The sequence below is a fragment of the Mustela nivalis genome, assembly GCF_964662115.1.
Source record: "Mustela nivalis genome assembly, chromosome: 3".
Lineage (NCBI taxonomy): Eukaryota > Metazoa > Chordata > Mammalia > Carnivora > Mustelidae > Mustela > Mustela nivalis.
The window spans coordinates 117,642,370-117,663,739 of record NC_139022.1 but is presented as its reverse complement, the minus strand read 5'-3'; the positions used below and the strand labels follow the sequence as shown (position 1 = coordinate 117,663,739).

Below are 21,370 nucleotides of genomic sequence, written 5' to 3'. Positions count from 1 at the left end.
TCAAGTACAGCATATACAATTCTGCATCTTTGTGTTCGTTTTAGTCACCGTAGAATTAATTCTCATTGTAGAAAAGTTGGAATAAGGAAATTTGAAGGAAGACGTAATAAGTCATACCACCATCCAAAGAAAACCACTATTTCCAGCCAGTCTGCCCTTCTAGACATAAATGTTGGCTGTTTTTCTCCCCTGTAGGTTGACAGGGTAGGAGTTCTTAGTTATAATCGTCTCTTAGATACAATTTCAATCTTGCTTTTTATTACTTAAAGATAAACTTTTTTTTTTTTTTTTTTTACTATTTCATAGTTTCCAAAGTGTGATAGTAATAGCTATCAGGATTCCATTACGACAAAATTTCTCCACCAGTCTTCTAGTTTGAACACATCAAGGTCATTTCCAGTATTCGGCTGTCATAAAGAACACAGTGAAACCTGCAGTTTGTTCTGTAACTGGATTGGGTGTCTCCGGGATGCCTGGGATTTAGGTCACATACTGAAGAGTCATGGCTTGGCCCCCCAGGGCAGAGGATAAGAGCTCGGGGTGCTGCCAGGGGATGTAGCTAAGAAAGGGGACATGCTGAGGTCACGGAAGGAGAAGGGACAGGGCAGGCCAGAGCCCAGTGGGGAGCTAGAGGACGACGGGCTCTGGGTCAAGCACTGTGCTGTATATAAGCATGTAGAGGGCTCACACCCACTGAACCCCAACTACCAGGACTTTGCCCACTTTTGCCCGTTTCTTCCTGACGACAGTCAGACAATGTAGAAACTCTTGTCATTTCCATTCTGCCCCTTGAGGCATCTGAGGCGGGGAGACGACACCACACCACTGCTTGCCTTGGCCATGGAGAGAAACAGTGGGGAAAGTTCTAGAAGTGCCTTGCTCTGAAGCCTGCAAGCCTCTTGGCAAGGCTTGTGTGGTTGAGGTTATTGTCCCCATTTCATGGGAAGGGAAATTGGGGCTCCAAGCCAGTCTCCTGGCCAGAATTGCCTCACTGGTAAGTAGCAGAGCTGGAATTAGAACGCACTACACCTGCTGGGGAGGACCCTTTGTTTCACTGGGGCCGGGAGGCCAAGAGGAAGGGGTGCTGAGGGTCGGGCCAGGGGGAGAAGCCTGCTAACTGACACAGCGTCCCCCCTGGCCTGGCAGGCTGTCTTGGGCTCACTGGGAGCTGCCCGGCATCCAGACTGTCCCCGCGGAGACCCATAGTGCTCATTCCTTCTCCCCATCTGGCCAGCTGGGGTGCCTTCTCTCCCAGAAAAGGCAGGACTCCAAGACCAGGGTTTCTGAGAGAAGAGCAGAGAACGGCCATGGGGAAGGGAGGGACGCTTGCTAAGGCCGCCACCTCACCTCCAGCCTTGTCTTTATGTCACAGCTCCTCTTCCCAGCACTGCACATTGCAGTACCATGCCTGTGCCCAGATGGAAAACCGAGCCTCGCAGAGGTCCCTGGCTCCTTTCCATGGCACAATGGGGGCTTCCTGCATGAGCCAGATGTTTCCTCGAGGGTGGGGCAGGCAGCCTTGGGGTCTGGGCATGGACAGGAGTGGTCAGCCACACAGATGTCAACATGCTGCCCGACCAGCGGAAAGAAGGTTCCCTTTTCAGTCCTCCAAGCCTTCCTGTCTGTGTCCAAGGGAAGGTATCAGTTTGGTGGTGGTCCCACTTAAACACCTCTCCAGCCAGGCCAGTCTGCCTAGAGGCTGGCTCTTGGTGCAGCAGTGGCCACATGGAGTGCAACGTTTGTTAATTGCCACATTAAGTTTCAGGGTGACCTATTTGAAGGAAAGTGATCCTGTTGGTGATTGCAATGATGAAACAATCCTTTTTGCAATCAATTCAATCACTTTGAAGAAAAATATTGCATTAAAAAACAGGACTGGTATTTTGTGGGTTTGGAAAGGGTCCTGGAGGTGGTGCGTGAGGGAGTGAGGTTTGAGAAACAGGAGATAGGGCGCCTGGGTGGCTCAGTCAGTTAAGCATCTGCCTTCGGCTCAGGTCATGATCCCAGGGTCCTGGGATCGAACCCTGCATCAGGCTCCCTGCTTAGTGGGGAACCTGCTTCTCTCTCTCCTTCCTGCTTGTGTGTTCTCTCTATCTCTCTCTCTGTCAAATAAATATGTTAAAAAAGAAAGAAAGAAAGGAAGAAAGAGAGGAAAGAAAGAAAGAAAGAAAGAAAGAAAGAAACAAAAACACAGGAGGTGTGGGACAGGGTAAGCTGTGGGGAATAAGCAACAGACAGCTCTACCCGCCTCTGACCAGCTGTGTGACCTCACCTAGGCAGCTGGCCTCTCTGTGCCACATTTGCAAATCGGGGTAATAGCGACTGCCCCACCTGCTCCACAGTGTAATCCTACAGGACCCTAAAGGAGGCCATGGGCACATGGAGGGGCCATGAAAAGTGGGAGAGGACAGAGAGCATTATGTAAGACAGCCCATGTATGTGAACATTTGCGGCCAATGCTGGCTGTTTGCTGCCGCCATCGTTAAGGTGACCCTGCCAGCTGCAGGGCTGTCACTGTAGGAGCAAGCTGTACCTTGTCAGAAGGGCAAAACCTGGAGTGAGGCTGGGGAGAGAAGAACAGAAAGGGAGGGAGATCCCATGTTGGCGTGGGCAGCTTCTGTGGCCCAGCTCCTGTACGGTGGGGGCTGAAGGTAGAGGGGAGGCGATTTGGCGATGGGGATGAGGATACGAGGACACTGACGGCAGCAGTGGTGGGCAGTGGTGGCAGTGATGCCAGCCACGATGGCAGTGATGATGGTGAGGAGTCCAGTTGGAGGGCCAGAGGACTGTTTGATCATAAAGAAGCAAAAACTCAGGAGAACGAGGAGCTCTGTCGAGCTGCCTGGAAGTGGGGACTTTGTTCTATAGGGCTTCAGAGCTTTAAGCAACCTACAAAAGTGTCTGCAAACTCATACAGGCACGCGTGTGTGTGTGTGTGTGTGCACGCGCGTGCACATGCGCACACACACATCCCCCTCCCAGATCTAAAATACAAAAAGAAAACCACAAAATTGCAAGTAATAAATGTTTAATTGGCTATCTACAATTGTGCCACTATGACAGCTGGTCAGTGGCAGCTCATTATACTAAATAGCTAAGTACACATTCTCTTTCCTTTGGAATATGCATTTATTACAATGTGTTTATTATGCAGTGGGCTATGCCTCCAAAACAAAGAGTGTGTAGGGCTCTATAATATCTGTAAATGGCTGTAACTTGCTGGCAAATAATTTCTGAGATAGTGAGTCCCCCGTCATTGGAGGTATGCAAGGCAATTGGGGATGACTACCTTTCAGGGATGTCACAGAAGGATTCCTGACCCCAGGGAGACCACTGAATGTGTTTCTACCCAGAACACTCCTATGTTGTTCTTTAGGGAGCTCATGATTCCATCTTTTCCACCCCCTGTACACATAACACACATACATAATGTCATTGGAAGAAATCTTTGAGATATTCTAAGCCCATCTCCACACTTGTCTGCTGAGGAACCTGAGGGTATGGAACTTGTTTGAGGTGACACAGACAGTCAGAGTCATACCAGGGACTCAAACTCAAGATCCAAACTCCCAACCCAGTGCCCTCTCCGCTTTATCCCTACCCCCCGGATGGCAGAGATTTGGGACCCCCTGCAAACCCTGTCAGTCTTGGTCTCACCTCCCTCAGAAGAACCAAGGCAGAATTTTCATTTGACCAAGTCCAACGCCTGCCCTGAAAAGACCTTCCCCAGGCCTTTCCCACACTTGTCAAGCCTCTGCTGGCCGTGGACTTTGGCCAAGTCACAAAAACACCATAAACCTCAATTTTCTTATCTAGAAGATGGAAGTGAATAATGGAATCCACATAATAGAGTTATTGCCGAGATTAAATGGGATAAAGTATATGAGGCGCTCAGAACATCACTTGACACCTTCGAAGTGCCCAGTAAATGGGATGTTATATTGTTAGGATGGTCGTTTTCAACATGCATTTAGTCAGTCCAGGCAGTATTAATGGAGCCCTCATTAACTGCCTGTCAGGGAGCAAGACAGAGAGGATCCTGGCCCTCACGGCACGCACGTTCCAGTGGGGAGAGAGACGTGGTGAGCAAGTAGGGGAGGCAGGAAATATGCCAGGGGTGATGCCTAAGGATTTAGCTGAGCATCTTTGTGGATGAAAGGGAGGCAGGGGCAGGAAAAGAGAATCAGAGGTCTCTCCCCGCCCTGCACTTCCCAATTTTACACATATTCTGAGGCCACGACATCTGGAATAGGCAAATTCAAAGAGCCAGAAAGCAGGTGGGTAGTTGGAAGCGACCAGGACAAGAAGGGAAGGTGAGTGACCGCTTACTGAGCGTGGAGTTTCTTTTCGGAGCGATGAACAACTTTTGGAAACACAACACTGTGAATGTACTGAATGCTGCTGAATGATACACTTGGAAACAGTTCATTCTCTGTTATGTGAACTTCACCTTAATTGAAGCAAAAAATGAAGGCGAAATAAAGACTTTCCCAGACACAGGGTTATGGACATTGGGGAGGGTATGTGCTATGGTGAGTTCTGTGAAGTGTGTAAACCTGGCAATTCACAGACCTGTACCCCTGGGGCTAATAATACATTACATGTTTATAAAAAGAAAAAATTTAAAAAAAAAAGACTTTCCCAGACAAACCATAACTAAGGCACTTTGTTGTCACTAGATGTGGCTTCAGGTTCTAACATCAACCATTAGCAGAGGCCAGGCAAACAGCGTGGTCTCTCACCGATCAGAAAACACCTCAACGGGGACTGTTCGCACAAATAGAGAATGAGCTGGACTAGGTGCATGTCTTGGAGGCTCGGAGACTATGAGACCAGGCCAGCTTCCAAGCCCTGCCTTCTTTACTAGCTGTGTGAACTTGACAAGTGACCTTAGCCTCCTGCGCTTGAGTTTCACTGTCTGTCAAACATGAATAATAATCATATTGGCCTCACAGAGAGTAAACTGTCTGTAGGTGCTCAGAAAATGGAAGTGATCAGTGTCCCAGCTTGTGGTCCCATGTGTAGACCTTGTGTCCCCCTCATTGCCATGCCAGGGTGATAGCAATCTTCCTAATAGAATGTCTACTTTGATCCCACCGCCTTACTCTCCGGCTGGGAGCAGGAGGGGCTCTCCCCAACCTGTGTCGAGCAGCCCCAGATTTCATACAACCTTCAGATCTGTTCATCTCTCAGCCTGTACAGAGGGGGTGCCAAAGGGGGTGCCAGGGGGGTGCGAAGCTTGAAATAAGACACACCTAGGAAGAAGGAACACACTCCCTGGCTTTGGGTCCTTCAAGGCTTTGACTGCACGTCCTGCCCACTGCCGGGAAGGGGTTAGAAGTCTGCAACCACAAAGACGAAAGACTAACATTAATGTTATTGCAAAGAAGGAAGTGAGCATCTCATGTTGTAGATGCCCAGGCTATCACACTATCTCTTTGAAAAGCCCAAATGGTCATTTCTTTCTCCACTGGAGAAGATAAACAGGCAGTGGCCCAGTACAGGGACCCCGGAGTCCCACAGACCCGGATTCAAATCCTGACTTTTCCACTGAACGGTGTTGAGACTTTGAGCCAGTTCCTGAACTTGTCTGAGCCTTGGTTCCTACATTTGTAAAATGCAGAAGAGATTTTTTTGCCTCAAGATGTTGTGGTGAAGTGTAAAGGAGCTGATGCTTATAGAGAGAGAGCCCCAGGCCTGTTGCAAAATAGGAGCTGTGTCCATGCTAACAAGGAAGGAGCATGTCCTCACTGATGGTTCACTGACTCGGGTCAGGAAAGCCTGTTTCCAAATGGGCTACCAGTTTCCTGGGTAATCTTAGGCCTGATGATTAAAGCTTCAGTGGCTATCCATTGCCTTCAGAACTAAGTCCAAACTCTTTTTTTTTTTTTTAGTTTTTTATGTAAATTCAATTTAACTAACATATACTGCCTTATTGGTTTCAGGGGTGGAATTCAATGATTTATTAGTTGCATGAAACACCCAGTGCTTATTACATCACATGCCCTCCTTAATGGCCATCACCCAGTGACTCTGTCCCCACCCCACCTCCCCCTACAGCAGCCCTCACTTTGTTCCCTAGAGTTAAGAGTCCTGGGTTTGCCTCCTTCTCTGTTTTCATCTTATTGTATCTTTCCCTCCCTTCCCCTATGTTCCCGTGTTACGTATCTTAAGTTCCACGCATAGCGAAATCGTATGGTATTTGTCTTTCTCTGACTGCTACATCCAAACTCTTTAGAGCTCCATCCCCGGCTCCAACTTCCCCTGAAGAAACAGCCAGAGAGGCTGGCGGAGGCCAGTTCCTACAGGGTGTGATGGGCATCGTCCTCTTTATGCGAAGAGCCGGGAAGCATTGGAGGGGCACGGCATGACCAGTCTGACTCCCAGACTTGGCCATGATTGTGGGGAGAGGATGGTCCCTGAGCGCAATGAGCTTCACGTGGAGGATTTCTTGTAAGGGGGCTCCTGGACTGAGCGGACCAAGTGCCAGCCCTGGCCTGGAGCCCTTGACCGGCCACACGGCTAGTCCTGCTCCTCAGCGTGGTCTGCGATTCCATCTCTCTGTGTGCTGTTCCCTCTGCGGGCATCCTCTGCCCCTTCCTTTCCCTTCTCCACCCGTCAAGCCGCGCAGCTGCTGGGTTTCGAATTGGTCATACATACACGAGGTAAAAAGATTCAAAAGGTCCCAAAGGGCATAGAGTGAAAGAAGTTTCATGGGGCACCTGGGTGGCTCTGTTGTTTGAGCATCCCGCTCTTGGTTTCAGCTCAGGTCATGATCTCTGGGTCCCAAGATCAAGCCCCACATTGCGCTCTGCGCCCAGCGTGGAATCTGCATGAGATTCTTTCTCCCTCTCTCTCTCTCAGTCTCTCCCCCTCGGGCTCGTGCTCATACTCTCTTTTTCTCTCTGAATAAATAAATAAATCTTAAAAAAAAAAAAAAACTTTCTCCTACCCATGGTTCAACCCCCAGGTCCCCAGAGGAAACAGCTCCCTTTTGGCAAGTCCCAGTACCCTTCCTGAGCAGTCATGCGGAATGCGTGGGTACACACACACATTCCCCCTTCCCCATCCTACTCCGCACGTGTTTGGAGACCATCCGACGTGGGCCCAGACAGCCTACTCAGTCTTTTGATGGCTTCACTGCTTTGTGTCCTCGGCACTTTCACGCCATTTCCAGCTTTGGCTAACCCAGTCAGTGCTGTGGGGATTCACCGGACAAGGTCCTAGAAACAGAATGGCTGGGTCAGGAGTCTGAGTGTTCTTAACATGAACGGGGTTTCCAGGCTCCGTAAAGTGTCATGTGCACACACACAGCTGTCACCTGCCACCAGCCGCAGAGTCCAACTTTGTTCTTCCAAGTTCCCACAGTCCCTTGTTGTCTCCACCACGGCCCCTATTAGCCATGCCTGGGCTGTGTCTGAAGTGCGGGCCTGGGACCTGCCATGTCCCCAGGGGGAAGATCTCCTACCCCAGCCTCACAGCTTGCACCAGGCCCCTGGGGGATGGTTACAAGGAGACCCAGAGCTCCTGGAGTGTAACAGGCGTCAGCCATTCTTAAATGGAGCTGCACCTTGGCCGGCATCTGTAAGTGGGAAGAAAGGATCCCCAGGGAAGACCAAGGTCATTTCAGTGCTGATGGACCAACTGGGCCTCAGTCCCATTTGCTCTGCACCCCATGTGGTGTATGTGCATATGGCCACTCTGGAGATTTAAAGGCTTGTCTTCCCTCCTTAAGGAGTGGAAGTTGCCCCACTGACAGAAATTCTGCTTCTCGGGCCCCTTTGGGACTCCTGACAGGGACAGAATTCTGGAGGGTCTGCTGCTGGGACTACTTTCCAAAGCCCTCAACACCAGGCACCTAGGACATTTGGAATGGCCAATTATAGGGGGAAAGTTTGAAGAAATTAGGGCTCATAAAGGCAAGGAACTGCCTTTCCAGGACCCAGTGACTTCTGTCTCATAACCTGTGGGGATTACAGGGGTGTGGACAGCAGGGCCCAGCTCAGACCCACCCCCACTGCCACAGCTCACCTCCTGGTATAGACAGCAGGACAGCAGGGAAGGGTGCCCCTTCCTGCCTCCCGTCACATCGCCTTTCTCACCACTCCCCCTCTACCTCTGAGGCTTCCCATGGCTCTGGGGTTAAAATCCCTCCTGGAGCTTTTGTGTGAGCTCTTCCCTCTGTCTGTTTGTCCCCCATTTTCTTCGAGTTTCCATCTGTTCTGGTGTCTCAACTCACATATCCTTCCTTGAGAAGCCTTCAGTAACCCCTGGACCAGGCCAGCCCCCACCCCATTATATAATCTTTTATCTCCCTATACTTCCCATTTATACATAGAAATGTAATTAAATGCGACTGTAATTAAATGAACAGTTCTACAGTGAGTTACTGTTTGTCTCCCCCACTGTACTAGAAGCTTCTAGATGTGTCTGTCATGCTCACTGCTGTGTTCCAAGAGCCCAACATATTGTCTGCACCTGGAAGGCACTCAGTAAATACACGGAGTGCTCATGGAATACTTAATTCCTGGCTGTACAGCTTTAGACAATAATACAGATAACATCTGGGGAGAACCTGCCACGTGCCGGGTGATAGGTTCTACATTTTCCCATCCACCAAGTGAGGGAGGGCATATTATCTTAAAGATTTTACAGATGAGGACACTGAGGCTCAGGAAAGTGCCCAACTTCAGGAAGCTGCAAAATGGCAGCACTGGACTTAGAACCCAGATCTGTCCAGAGTCCTTGCTTTCGGCCCCTGGGGCTCTCCTTTGCTTATCATGCCTACATTTGCAGAATAAGGACCCAGTCTCCCCCTTCGCAGGGTTGCCTGCCTGGATCACCCAGGAGGGATCTGGCAGATGGGAGTTGTCTGATGAATCCTGTTTTCTTTTCCTAGTGTAAATTATTGCTTGGGAGACCAGACTCATCCGTCAGGCCCTGAGAGGAACCCCATCAGATAAGGCTTAACTGATCCTGGCTAGCACAATGCCAGCCCCCTGTGTCTGGAGCTTAGATACTTAAACATGGAAACATGGAAAGGGGAACTTCATTTCGCTTCCCAGGGAAAAGGGAAAAGAAAGTGCTGGACTCGGTCTGACAAAAATTTGAAAGGGAAGATCCCCAAGCCCCTAGATTAGCGGCTTTTCTAGAAGGCCTCACCCTTCTAGTTAGCAAACAGAATCTACCTCCGGTGGCATTTCTTCTGGGATTTTGTCTGTGAGGAACAGTGAGAGGGAAGTAGAGGCACGAGGCAGGCCTGGGTTTGCCTGTGGGGCTATGCTCAACCCTCCAAGCCTCCATGTTCTTTGTGCTGCGTGGGAGGAGGGAAATGATATTCTGGACCCCAGGTACTACAACTCAGTTCCTGGGGAGACATATTCTGATGACGAATCACCAAGGACCCCCCCCCCCACCCCTTCAGGAGGAGAGTTTTCTTGGGGGCACTAAACACCCAGAGTTCTACCCAGCGCACCCTAGAAAGCCCAAGCCTGGGCTAGAAGTGGGTGCAAGTTGGGGGGCAGAAGTGAGAGAATAGAGCGAGTACCTCTAGGAGCTTTCCTGGCTGAGATAGCAGAGGAGAAGGGAAGAGGGGCATTCCAGGCAGGTGGAACAGCATAGGCAAAGGCACAGAGTCAGAATCGGCCCGGCACTTCCAAAACCAAAGGAATGAAATGTCCCCAGTGCCATGTTTCCCAAAGTGTTGTCCCAGGACACGGAAGTGCACATGGTAGGCAGGAGCTGAGACAAAAGAGAGGAGACAGAACCGGGTCATGAAGAACCTTGAATGCCACATCAAGGATCTAAACTTAGAGGCCAGCCAAAGCTGGTAACGGAAAGCGGATCAGCCCTCCCCCGCACAGAGCCCAGCATGGCGGGTTTCAAGCACATCAGAGAGTGCAGTGAGTGCACTTATCACGCTGGGCTGGGGCTGCTCCTGAGGGCTAATTGGCCAGCATGGCCTCCCCATGAGGCAGACTCTGAACTGGGCCCCACTCTTTGTTCTGGCTGCATCTGCGAGGGGCTGATGGCAGGTAAAGGTCAGAAGCCTCCCCAGGGGGCAGCGGGGAGTACTGCAGCCCTGAGCCAGTTCTCCAGAAGGTGCATTTTGAAAGGCTCTTAAGACAGAGATGAGAAGAGGAAGCAGTGGGACACGGGCAGCTGTGAGACACACCATCAGCCTACGAGATGGGGGAGGAAGGGGCTGAAGACTGTCTTAATGAATTTCATGTGATTTTTCATACAGAATGAGAGGTGAACAGCCAATTATCTAATCTTCATGGACAGTTGGATAAGATCTATTATATATTGTGTTGTTTTTTCAACTTTTGTGTGTGAAAGTGTTCACCATAAGATGCTGGGGGAAATAGGCCCATTTTCACATATCCATTCAGATATTAACCAGACCCTTTGAATCCCAAGGTGGATACCCACATATTTCCAAGGTGGGGAAACCACATGCACAAACACACACACACACACACACACTCGCACTTCATGTACTCTGTATTTCTCTGTGTTATATAGACAACAGAAAATGTTGGCTGGGTGGATTGATGGATGGGTGTGTGGATGGGTGGATGAGTGGGTGGATGGATGGAGGGATGGATGGCTGGGTGGTTGGACAGATGGGTGGGTGGGTAGATGGGTGGATGGACAGATGGATGGGTGGATGGATGGATGGATGGATGGATGGATGGATGGGTGGATGGGTGGATGGGTGGATGGACAGACGGATGGACAGATGGATGGATGGATGGATGGATGGGTGAGTGGATGGATGGGTAGATGGACAGATGGATGGTTGGATGGGTGGGTGGATGGATGGATGGATGGATGGATGAACGGATGGGTGGGTGGGTGGGTGGATGGACAGATGGATCCGTGGATGGATGGATGGATGGATGGACAGACAGATAGATGGGTGGAGGATGTGTAGATGGGTAGATGGGGGGATGGAGTGAGGTGGGCAAGATCCAGGCCTTGCGGGTAGGCAAACTAACCCTGGGAGCCATATTAACACTGCAAGGCAGCAGGTGCCAAAGCACAACTCGATACAAAGCACAGGGGAGAATACTTCTGCCTCCAGGCATTTGGGAAGGCTCTAGAGAGATCGAGGTGCTTGAGCAGGGCCTTGAAAGGAGAGTAGTTGAAGTGAACACAGGGAAGAGCAGGGCTGCAGGTGAGGGAGACAGCAAAGGCAGGAGTAAGAAGGTGTGATAGGTTTGGGGAAAGGCTGGGTTAACTGAATGGGGAAGTTAGGGGACAAGTACAGGGATGTTTGATGAGATCCAGCTGGAAGGATGGAGTGACGTCTGATTGAGCATAGGCATTAAGGCAGGCTGACGGGATGTGAGCTGAATTTGAATCCAGGCTTTCTGGCCACTTACTAGTCCTGTGACATCACTTGGCCCCTCTGAGCTTCACTCTTTCAGACTTAAATGGGGCAATGATTTCTCTCACTCATGGGTTATTGTGAGGGTAAAATGATATTTCTTTTAATATGTGATCTCACCATGCCCAGGGTGATCCCACAGTAAGGATGAACCATGATCTCTCAAGCCCTCCCCTGCTGCTGGACACTCTGGTGGGTTCTTGCTTTTTGTTGCTTGCACACCTGCTGTCACAGATGACCTCCATACATTTAGCCTGGTAGAGGCTGTATGGCCACAGCGCAGGTTCTCAAAAGAAGGAGTGAGGTCTAAGTGACCTAGAGGGGTGTCTTTATACAATAAAGGAATTAGGGAAACAGAGTTGCTCGGTAATGTGGAGAGCGTGTGTACCTGTGTACACAGAGAAGCCCAGAGCAAGAAGGGAAGGCCTCCATCACACAAAACTGTCAGCAACAATCACCTCCTGAGCGTGTGCGACAGCCCAAACAGTCGGCCTTTCCCATTTCCCTCAGGATATTGGGTTTACTGCAATAAGCATGTCAAGGCTCTGGAATTTTGAAAGGAAAGTTCGAGAAGGTGTTTTTGTGTTATCGGTGATGATGAAAACAGTGACCGTGATCTTGTAGGGCTGTGGCCTCTAGGGCGGTCCCTCTACCCACAAGGTACAGCATGGAATGAGGCTCCATTTGAAAATTCCTGCCTTTACAAAAGGTCACCGGAAGCTCCAGGACCTGGGCTATAAAATAGAAACACGACAGAAGTGATTCTTTGAGATCCCATGAAAAAGGGACCGCCGCTGCTCTGTTCATCCCTGTGCCCCCAGCACCTAGAACAGCATTTGCCATGTGTTAAGTTCTGAAAAGAAATACTGGCCAAAAAGAACAGAGGGAAGGAAGAGAAAGAAAGAAGGGAGGGGAGGATGGATTTTGAATTGTGCGAGCGGCTGCTTCCTTCAGATTTGAAAATCCCAAACATTAACTAAAATATTGGTCCAGGGCCAAAATACCTACACCTGGCTGTTAAGAAACTCAGGGAAAAATTTGTTATCAGAAATAGGGATTCTCAAAAAAGATAGCCTCGCTGCTATCTCCTCCACAGTTAATTAAATGTACCAGGGAGAGCCATGCTGCTTGCGTTATTTATGTAATGAAAAGATCTTCTAAAAATAATACCCAGAGGCCCGGCTCGCAAAGCCTGGTGGCTGAACCAGCTGGAGCGGCAGAAGGTGACCAGGAGCCGTGATCCTTGCCCCAACGCTGTGGTTATGATTAAATGATGCTTCTCGTATTCAGGTTGCAAAACCGCTCCAGGCCAGAGCCTCAGAGAGGTTTAATTCATGTCACATGGCGATTAGCTTGCTTCCGAGAGGGATTCCACTGCCATCCTGATTTCTGCAGGCTCCCAGATCCCAGTAGATGGCCTGCTAGCTGCTCTCTGGAAAACCAGGATCAGCTTGCATGAAAGGGAGTCAGCAGGGCCTCTGTTTTTCATCCACTGGAATCATAGAATTTCACCAGGAGAAGGGGATCTTCTGGGACTTGACAAGAAGTATGGTGTGTGGGCAGCCTTTCTGTTGAAGTGAGGTTGGCGCTGGGACAGGTGGAAGGAGAGCAGGGAGGGCTGAGAGATGGGAAGGAGGCAAGAAGAGAAGAAGGAGCCAGAAAACGCCAAAATACTTGTGAGAGAGGCAAAATGGGATCAACGGTGGCCAGCCACCCCGTGGGCTGCCGGGCAGCCACTGGAGAGATCAAGTCAGTTCTGTGCGGGCTGACCGGCCACACACGCTGCTAAGTAAGCAAAGGAAGATTGAGAGCGATGTTTAAAGCAGGTGTGGGCAGGGGGTGCCGTTGGCAAATGATGACAGCAGACTAAATCTGGCCCTCTGCCTGGTTTGGGGCAGCTCATGAGCTAAGAATGGCTTTTACATTTTTAAAGAGTTTGCAAATGGTTTTAAAGAGTTGGAAAAAATCAAAAGGCGAATCCTATTTTGCGACACGTGAAAACTATGTGAAATTCAAATTTTAGGGTCCATAGTAAAGTCTCATGGGAGCACAGACACACTCATTCATTGGCACGCTGTCTCTCCATGGTAGGTGCTTTCGGGCGATGATGACAGAGCTGAGTAATTCCAGCCAAGACCTTGGGGGATGCAAAGCCGAAAACGTTTGCTACCTGGCTCTCTCCTGGGAAAGTTGGCCGGCTCCTGCTTTACGGTATGATGACGTTTTTGTGAAAACCAACAGCATCAGACACTGTTCTCAGTGCCTTATCAGAGAAAATTCATTGCATTTGCTTATTTATTCACTCCTTTGATCATTTATCCATCAGATTCTTAATGCCTGCCTGTAGGGTCAGGCACTGGGAACCAGCAGTGAGCAAGCAGACACAGCCCCTATTCTTGTGTTTAAATTTGTGTCTATTTCTTTCTTTCTCCTGTATAAATAGTCCCACCCCTCCAACCGTATCTCGCAGAGTGACACGGTGGTCCAGACCCTTGCATCCTGGCTCCCTCTCTCCTCCTCATGTATCCTGGTTGCCTCAGTCCCTCCTAAGGAGAGGTATCCAGATTGGCCCTGTGCCCCCTGGTGTTTCATAGCAAGGTCAGGGTCTAGCAGGATTCCTCTCCAATTGGTCATGCTGTTGGTCTGGTTTCAAAGTGTTCAACGCTTGATGCTTGCATTTTCAGCTTCTGTTCACCAGTGGTCCTAAGAGGCAGATGCGGCTCCCCTTAACCCCTGGCTCTTGGGTGGGAACGTCCACCAGCTATGGAGAAGGATGTGGCCACACCTCAACCTGATCCCTCCCGCATAAAACCAAAGCCACCTCCAGATACAGGCTCCAGTGCCTCCACCTCTATGCAGAACCTGGAGAGTAGAGACCTGCTCCAGTCCCTGGAGGAAGCTGGGTCTGCAGGCAGTGATTTGAGGACTGGAATTTGAACCAGAAACTTTCTCCTTTTGCTCTTCTTCATCCATACTCATGCCCAATACCTCCCAGGAGACTGCTTTATTTATTTCTAGAAGAACAATATTGGGGCAGTCATTGTCACCTCCCCACGTCTGGACATTTTCTTTGGGCTCCATTGGAAGCCTAGAGCCCAGCAATTGATGTAATTGACACACTGGGAAGCTGGGCGAGAAGTGGCCAGGGGCTGTGGGCGGAGGACGGAGCCGGAGGGTCCCAGGATGGTACCTAACGGCACAGCCTCCTCCTTTTGTCTGGACTCTCCCCCGTGCAGGATCACTGTCAGCGTGGTCCTCACCATCCTCATCCTCATCACCATTGCCGGCAACGTGGTGGTCTGCCTGGCTGTGGGCCTGACCCGCCGGCTCCGCAGTCTGACCAACTGCTTCATTGTGTCTTTGGCTATCACCGATCTGCTCCTCGGCCTCCTGGTGCTGCCCTTCTCGGCCTTTTACCAGCTCTCCTGCCAGTGGAGCTTCGGCAAGGTCTTCTGCAATATCTACACCAGCTTGGACGTGATGCTCTGCACGGCCTCCATCCTCAACCTCTTCATGATCAGCCTCGACCGGTACTGCGCAGTCACGGACCCCCTGCGCTACCCCGTGCTGGTCACCCCTGTCCGGGTTGCTGTCTCTCTTGTCTTAATTTGGGTCATCTCCATCACCCTGTCCTTCCTGTCCATCCATCTGGGGTGGAACAGCGAGAATAAGAACAGCAGTTTCAATCACACCATCCCCAAGTGCAAAGTGCAGGTCAACTTGGTGTACGGCTTGGTGGACGGGCTGGTCACCTTCTACCTGCCGCTGCTGGTCATGTGCGTCACCTACTACCGCATCTTCAAGATTGCCCGGGATCAGGCCAAGCGGATCCATCACATGGGCTCCTGGAAGGTGGCCACCGTCAGGGAGCACAAAGCCACAGTGACACTGGCTGCTGTGATGGGAGCCTTCATCATCTGCTGGTTCCCCTACTTTACCGTGTTTGTTTACCGGGGGCTGATAGGGGATGATGCCATCAACGAGGCCATTGAAGCCGTTGTTCTGTGGCTGGGCTATGCCAACTCGGCGCTGAACCCTATCCTGTATGCCACACTGAACAGAGACTTCCGCACGGCATACCAGCAGCTGTTCCGCTGCAGGCCTGCGGGCCACGGGGTCCCGGAGACCAGCCGGAGGTTTGGCAGCTCTCAGCTGGCCAGGAGTCAAAGTCAAGAAGTCGTGCGGCAGGAAGAGAAGCCCCTGAGGCTCCAGGTGTGGAGTGGGACAGAGGTCACAGCCCCTCGGGGAGCCACAGACAGGTAACTGCCCTGAAGGTGTGTGGGTGCGGGACAAGTGCCCGGGGCGGGGGTCCCCAGCGATGACAACCGTGAAGGTGGTGGTTGTTCCGCAGATGCTGGTCAAACATTTTGTGCTGGAAAGTCTTTGTGAGCGCTCTGCAAACCTCATGTTGTTCCATCCTCCCAACGGCCTCCCCATCCCAAGATAGAAGCTTTGACTTCTGTTTTTTAAGGGACCACATTAAATCTCAGAGCATGTGGCCAGGGTCACACAGCAGGGACCTGGACAGAGAGCCCTGACTCCAGAACTTGTGGGCCCTTTATTCCTAGTGACGTTGCCTTTACAGTCGGGAGTCCTGAGTTCGAGGCCCAGCTCTGCCACTTGGTTAGTTGGCTGAGGTGTTCACCCACGCTCTCTGGGACAGCCCTGAAATGGCAAGGCACTAATGTCGCCGCCTGCGGAGTGACCACAAACCCAGCCTGGTCCATGTTCACTGAGCACTTATGAGGCACCTGCTCTTCTGCCAGAGCTGCTCGGGTCAGAGGAGAAAGGGGGCTGGCCTGACCGGGAAAGCAGAGCCTTGCAGGTGAGGCTAGGGCCTTGGACCTTGTACCATTGGTCTTAGGGGAAGATAGAAGGATTAGAAGCAAGAGTGGGGGTTAAGCCAGGCAGCTATGTGCTTTGGAAAGAGAGCTCTGGTTCCCCTGTAAAGACGTGGACCAGAAGGAGGAGACGGAGCCATCGGTGAAGGGGAATGTGCCCTGACCCATGAGAGAGAGAAGGGACTAGAGCAAAATCTAGGAGACTGTTAAGAAAAACAGGCTTAGCCATCCTTGGATGTTTGCGGTACAGGAGATGCAAGAGAGAGGAAGCCCCAGGATTCCTGGCTACCCAAGAGGTAGCCAGGCTGAAAAGAGAAATAGGATGGGAATGAGATGTAGATGCATGCATTAGTGGCAAAGCCAACACCGGGCATTAAGGGTGCCACTCAGAGACCTGAGTGGCTCCGAGGAAGGTCGCCCACAGCCTGGAGAGGACACTGCCCAGTCTGCAGGCACTCTAGCTGCAGAGATGGCTGAGCGAAAGGGTGCTGGTGGAATGCCTGGCATGCAGAAGTGCTCAGCAATTGTTGCTTTCCTTACTCTTCCCACAGACCATGCCTTTGCCTCCCCAAATGCAGGTAGTGTGCCCCCTTCCACCCACCCATCCATCCATCCATCCATCCATCTGTCCAAGTCCATCCATCCATCCATTCATTTGCAAACATTTCTCAACTTCCCACAACATGCTGGGAACTGTGCTGAGCCCCGGGGATGCAGAAATGACATTTTGGGTGATTTGTTCTGATGCACCGGCGTGGAAAGTCAGCTGCATAACCCTACTCTCAGCTCTCAGTTCTCCTATTCCCCGTGGTGTGAGCCAGTTCCTGCCTGTCCATGGGGCTTCTGTTTCCTCATCTCATAGAGTGTGGGGTCTGTCCTCATCAGCCTGCCCTGCTCGCCTCCCAGGGTTGCCTGTTGCGCAGGCTCTACAGCCCCAGTGGGACACTTGTCTCCTCTTAGTAACTGAGCATCAGCAGTGAGAAAAGCTTGGACGGATGCCGCAGCCCCACACCCTCTGGGTTCTGGTCCCTGTGGCGCATTGTGGGAGCAAAACTGTCCAGCCAGACCCCTGGGCCTCATGTCCCCTCTGGTCCTTGCAGCAGCCAGGTGTGGAGTGTCCTGCCATAGACTTGGGTCCCGGGGCCTCCACCCCTCCACTGCCAGCCTTCTGGAACAAGCCTCATTGCTCCTGCCTCCAGCCTCCTAACCTTGAGACTCTCCCTCTCAAATCCATCTTCCAAACCACCCAGCAATGTCTCTCCAAAATGGAGATCTGGAGCCTTCCACATCCGGCCCTGATGGGTAAGGCCCCCTCTGACCATGTCGTTCCCTATTCCCTCCCTCATTCAGGAAGCAGCCTCGAGCACGAAGCTAAGTTAGATCACGAAGCAAATAAAGAACAAAGCACAGGGAGTAGACCCCGCTGAAGGCCGTTGACACGATTCATCCTAGTCATGTGTGGCGCTTCCCCACTGCTCTCACCTGTGCGACCCATGGTAGAGAGGCTGCCTTCACCCCTAATCCCTAGGGAACTCTATTCAATAAGCACTTAGCAATGCCAGCCAGCGCTCTTCGGACACCCACTAGGGGCCCGCTGTACACGTTTGCCATTGTTTCCATGTACAGTCCCTCTGTGGGGCTCCCCTCCCCACCCTGGTGCTGGGTGCTAAGGGTGCAAAGGGAAACAAAGCAAGCTCCCCCCCACCCCACCCCACGCATCGGTCTCGCCACCTAGCTGCAGCCTGGTGCAGCACATCCCAAATATTGAAGCCCCGTGTGCTGGGTGCCCAGAGGAGGCTGTGTGGGACCCAGGGAGTCCAGCTCTGGGAGCAGACCTCCCAGCCGAGCCTTAAAGGCAGATGGGAAAGACCTTTGTCATCCAGGGTGTCTCTAGACCTTTTGGACTTGTGATCTCATTTCACTTTCCCCACAACCCTATACTTGTTTAATCTCCACTTCACAGCTGGGGAAACTGAGGCTCAGAAAAGAGAAGTAAATTACCCAAGTGACGCAAGCTAGAGAGTCAGCTGAAGCCATGTTCTGAGCAACAATAGAAAGAGCAGCCCCTCCCCCCGATGGGCTGTCCCCTGGGTGCTGGGCACACTGTGGACCCGGAATGAACACCTCTTCTTCCGGTCTTCACAGCCACCCTGGGAGGAGGCTGTGAGGTTGAGGTCTGCCGAGAGGCTGTGCCTGCCTGGGTCACACACAGCAGCCACAGAACCAGGACACGCATGCTCTGGGTGGCCGTGGCCGTGGCTGTGCTCTGCCCTCCAGGCCCTGGAGACAGTGAGCAGAGAGGTTGGGCAGACCAGGGTGGTGAATCAGTTGGACGGGTGGGGGCCTGAGGGCTGAAGGAGGCCACAAAAGCCAGAGATTGATTTTCACACTGAGACTGCCAGGGCATCAAGTGGCCCTCTGTCAGGTTGTCTCCCCGCTTCCCTGATGACCGATAGCTGTGTCCTTTCTGCTTTCCGGCTGGGGACAAAACTCAGCCTTGACCTGACCACAGGCCCTTATCACTGCTGGGGTCAGGGGAGGACAGGGGCGGGGGATGGTGGAGGTGTGCTCTGAGTACAGAAATCTGAAGGGCCTAACTGGGCTTGCCCTTGGGGCAGGGTGGGGCCCAGTCAGGGGCGAGGTGGCGCCAGCCAAGGGGAGACTCCAGGAGAGAGTGTGGCCCTTGGCAAATGTCCGGCAGTGCACCCGCCTGGGCCCCGCTCAGTGACCTCCACTGCTCCTGCTGGATATCAGTCTGCATTCATTTCCTAGGGCTGCTGTAATCCTTGGTGGCTGAAAAGAAGGCAGACAGATTCTCTCACAGTCTGGGAGGTCAGTAGTCTGAGATCAAGGTGCTGGCAGCGCTGGTCGCTCCTGGGGCCTCAGGGAAGACTCCATTTCCGTGCCTTTCCCAGCTCCCAGGGCCGCCTGCTCCCCTTGGCTCGCGAGCTCTCTCTCACATCTTGCCCCTCTTTTTTCCTTTGTCACAGCTCCTTCTCCCATCCATAGTCAAATCTCCATCCACTCTCTTAGAAGGGCTCTTATCACTATATTTAGGGACCACCAGGATGATCCAGGATCCCGTCCCCATCCCACTTTCCTGAACATAACCAGATCTACTGACTCCTTTTTATGCCAAAGAAGAAAATGTGCTCAGGTTCTAGCAATGAGAATGTGGACATCCCTGGGGACCGTGTTCAGCGACCCCAAGTCCCAGCGCCTCTTGTCGTTAGAAGCCCTACCCTCCTCCTGATCTGTTTCTTGCCAACATCCCCAGTCCCACACCCACCCTCCACCCACTTCTGTCACAGCCAGAACAGATCACCCAGAGCCCAGGATCCTCAAGCATTCAGTAAGGATTTACTATATGCCCAGCCCTGCTGGGGGCATAGCGGTGAGCGGATCAGAGGCTCTCCTCCCTGAGGGATGATAGTCTAGGGCAATGGTTCCCAATGTGGGCCCCAAGTCAGCTGCAGGCTTCCAGAAGCAAAGTTTGGCCAGCCTCGGACCACATAGCCTCAAATGTGGCAAAGCAAGGATTCCAGCCCAAGCCTCTCCGACCCCAAAGCTTGGGGTCTTTCTGTAGTAAAACACAGTCTGGACTCCACTGTCTGGACTTAAATGGAGTCCAGACTCGGTGGTAGTCCCATCGACACCAGGTGAGGGAACTAAGATCACTGGGAAGCAGGTGATCTATCCGAGGCCCAACATAAGCTCAGGAGGGGCTGGAGATAGACCCAGTACTTGGACCCATGCCCAGGGCCCTTGGGTCCTTTTCCCACCCGCTGGCTTGCTCTGGGTTATCTCCCAGGGCAGGGAGATAATATTCATAAGCGCCTAAAGTATCAGCAGCCTCTCGTGGGCATGGCACTTCCTCATTCCTGCAGAGTGTGTGGAGGCTGGAGCCGGAGTTCTGGAAAGACCCTGGGAGAAGAGGCAAGGTGCCCCCACCCCTCCAGCCAGCATTCCCCCCAGAGGTCCCATGGCAGGGGTCCACCCGACCCCTCCTATCTGCTCTCCTGCCTTCTACAGCTAGAAAGTGGGTTTCCACATGGAAGTGGGACCATGCGCTGTCCCTCCTGATGCTCTCGGAATAAAACACCCAAGTTCTAATCCTGACCTCCCAGGAGGGAGGTCCCCTTGCCTCAGCCCAGACTGTCTAATTCCCCTTGATGCATTCTCTGTGTTTCAGGCCTGCACCCTCCCCCAGAGGGGTACGCTCCCCAAGGGCAGGCCCGTGCCTGTGCTGTTAACAGGATAGGCACACTAACACTGTTGAATGAATGCATAAGTGAATATCTAGTTTTAGTTCCCCAAAAGCCCTAAGAAGTACATAATACTGCCTCTACTTGAGATCAGGAAACCAAAACCCAGTGAGGGAAGTTCCAGCAACTAGCAGGAGCTCAGAAATCCCTGGTTCCCTTTCCTAATTCAGATGTCACAGTGGGCTTCCCTCCAGATAGTGGTGTCGGGGCAGGGCTCAGGACAGAATGCAACCGCAGGCTCTGAATCGGTCTTGGAGAGGGACGAGGCCCCTTCCTGGAACAGGACTGCAGCCCCTTCCCCTGGCTATGTTACCCACCAGCCCAGATAGGGGAGGTGACTTGGGCAAGGACACAGAAATTAAGCTTCTGAGTGGGGTGGGGGTCCACAGTTCTGACAACCTGATGCTGGCCTTTAGGGCTCCACAGTTGGTCTGGCCAGAGGTTGGGGGCATAGGGGAGTGTGGGGCTGACGTCACTGGCTGCTCCAAGCTCAGGCTCTTCAGATGAACCCCGGAGTCCAGCACACACATTTCCTAAGAAGGAGTGCTGCTCAGGCGGGAAGTTCCCCATAGCTTACCTTGCTAAGAGCCCAGATTTGCTCTCCTGTATCATCCGGGTTCTAAAGTAGTCTAACCTTTTGCCACACTAGTTCCAACCTCTCTTAATGGCCTTCATGGTGCTCTTTGCAAAGGTGGCTGGAGCAGCTCACACCCAACAAAGGGTCTTGGCAGCACCACTGCACTCTAGAATCCCACTGGCTGCTTTGTCACCTCTTCCCTCTGTGCCCGGCCATTACAGCATAAAGGCTCTTGGGGTGTTCTCCTGTTTCCGGGGTGGAACTAGGGAGCACCAGTATGAGTCCTGCCCCA

General features: G+C 52.0%; 1 protein-coding gene across 9 annotated transcripts in view; it reads left to right on the top strand.

Moving 5' to 3' along the window:
- Positions 1-21,370, top strand: part of HRH2 (histamine receptor H2) — a 54,765-nt gene that overhangs the window by 8,040 nt on the left and 25,355 nt on the right. For 6 of the 9 annotated variants that reach the window (XR_014309606.1, XR_014309609.1, XM_082723203.1 and 3 more), the window contains 2 exons: positions 13,487-13,606; positions 14,080-15,654. Coding sequence is in view for 4 of the 9 variants with exons in the window: in XM_082723203.1 (XP_082579329.1) it covers positions 14,579-15,654 (1,076 nt within the window). In the remaining 5 variants the exon portion in view is untranslated. Of the gene's footprint in view, positions 1-13,486; positions 13,607-14,079; positions 15,655-17,336; positions 17,539-21,370 lie in introns of all 9 variants that reach the window. The other 3 variants (XR_014309607.1, XR_014309608.1, XR_014309610.1) reach the window with 1 other exon arrangement.